General features: G+C 57.1%; 1 protein-coding gene across 1 annotated transcript in view; it reads left to right on the forward strand.

Annotated features, from left to right (window-relative positions):
• The window catches only part of LOC109377835 (E3 ubiquitin-protein ligase PDZRN3-like), a 109,490-nt gene extending 108,036 nt beyond the window's left edge, over window positions 1–1,454 (forward strand). The window contains exon 8 of the mRNA XM_019634313.1: window positions 2–1,454. Coding sequence (XP_019489858.1) covers window positions 2–612 — 611 coding nt within the window. The 3' untranslated portion in view covers window positions 613–1,454. The remainder of the gene's footprint in view (window position 1) is intronic.
• The last annotated feature ends 212 nt before the right edge of the window (window positions 1,455–1,666 follow it).

The raw sequence follows: 1,666 nt of genomic DNA on the forward strand, positions 1-1,666 counted from the left end.
GCGCACGCGCAGGCGCAGATCCCCGCGCAGGCGCACGTGCCCTACCGGCACGCGCTCATCCCCGCGCATGCGCAGCACTACCGCAGCTACATGCAGCTGGTGCAGCAGCGCTCGGCCGTGGAGTTCGCGCACAGCCAGACCAGCCTGGCCGGGCCCGAGCCGCGGCTCGAGTGGAAGGTGAAGGTGCGCAGCGACGGCTCGCGCTACATCACCAAGCGGCCGGTGCGCGACCGGCTGCTGCGGGAGCGCGCGCTGCGCATCCGCGAGGAGCGCAGCGGCGCCACCACGGACGACGACGCGGCCAGCGAGCTCAAGCTCGGCCGCTACTGGAGCCGCGAGGAGCGCAAGCAGCACGTGGTGCGCGCCAAGGAGCAGCGGCGCCGGCGCGCGCTGCTGCTGCACGGCCGGCCCGACCGCCCGCCCGAGCCGCCGGCCGCCGACGAGCGCCGGGAGCCGAGCATCCTGGAGCTGAGCCACAAGAAGATGCTGCGGCGGCGCAACCGGCGCATCCTGGACAACTGGATGACCGTGCAGGAGCTGCTGGCGCACGGCGCGCGGTCCCCGGACGGCGCGCGCGCGGCGCACCACTTCCTGTCGGTGACGACCGTGTGACAGTCGCTGACCGCCGCGTGATAGTCGCTGACCGCCGTGTGACTGCCGGCGACCACCGTGTGACAGTCGCTGACCACCGTGTGACAGTCGGCGACCACCGTGTGACGCGCGCGTGCGGTCAGACGCCCCGGGGCCGCGGTGCCAGCTCGAGGGGGAAACCCGCCCGCAGCGTCTCGGGAGGCGCTGTGAGCAAACGGGGCGTTTTCCGAACAGCGCTGGTACTTTTTACCTGTTGGCCTTTCACACAGAGCGTTTCAATGTCCATAGGATCTTTTTATGAAGCATACTTTCACAGACTAATTTGTTTAAACTGTATTCCTATAAAAAAGTTAAACACGCTTTTTTTCCTGCGGAAAACACAGATACAACTGCCGGTATGTATTTTTAACAGAACCCTATTTTATGATGTTACTTTGCTGAATGTGTGTCGTATGAGTGACCATTAATATATTACCTGGGTCAGGGCTTCAGCACAAAACCAAACTGGTAATGATTTGATACACGTAACCAAACCAGCAGCGTTTCGGTGTGTGATCCAATGTGAAACGTTTTTCTGATTCAAGTTCCCGAGCGAGGGTAAAGGTTTAAGCAGAAAGCCGGGCGTCCTGTATGTAGCTTTATGGGAGTTGAAAGCATGTTTGCAAATAGTGCAGCCCGTCGGAAGAACGTGCATGTACAGGAGCGTTGTGGCTGGAGATGGCTGTGGAGTTCCAGGTGTCATTGTGGTAAACCTTTGCTGTGGCGATTTGAAGGGGCAGACTTTGTACAAGCAAGCTCACGAAATCATGAGTAGCTACAAACATTAAGTAAAATGAAGTTAAAATAAATTATTTTCTATTTGATACATTTTGACGTGATTCCTCATTTTGCAGTGGTGTCTCTAAAAGCAAAGCCTTCTGCAATGTGTGTTCTTTTCCTTCCTTGCATTACCTGCTGCATTGGAAGAATGTGAGACTTTCAGATCATCGACCCTTCTTTCTGCGTGGAGCCCAAAGACACGTAAAACCAAGGATTGTCAGCGAAAAAACAAGGAATCAAACTCACCATCTAATTC

This window comes from Hipposideros armiger, unplaced genomic scaffold (genome assembly GCF_001890085.2).
Source record: "Hipposideros armiger isolate ML-2016 unplaced genomic scaffold, ASM189008v1 scaffold_1578, whole genome shotgun sequence".
In the NCBI taxonomy this organism is placed as follows: domain Eukaryota; kingdom Metazoa; phylum Chordata; class Mammalia; order Chiroptera; family Hipposideridae; genus Hipposideros; species Hipposideros armiger.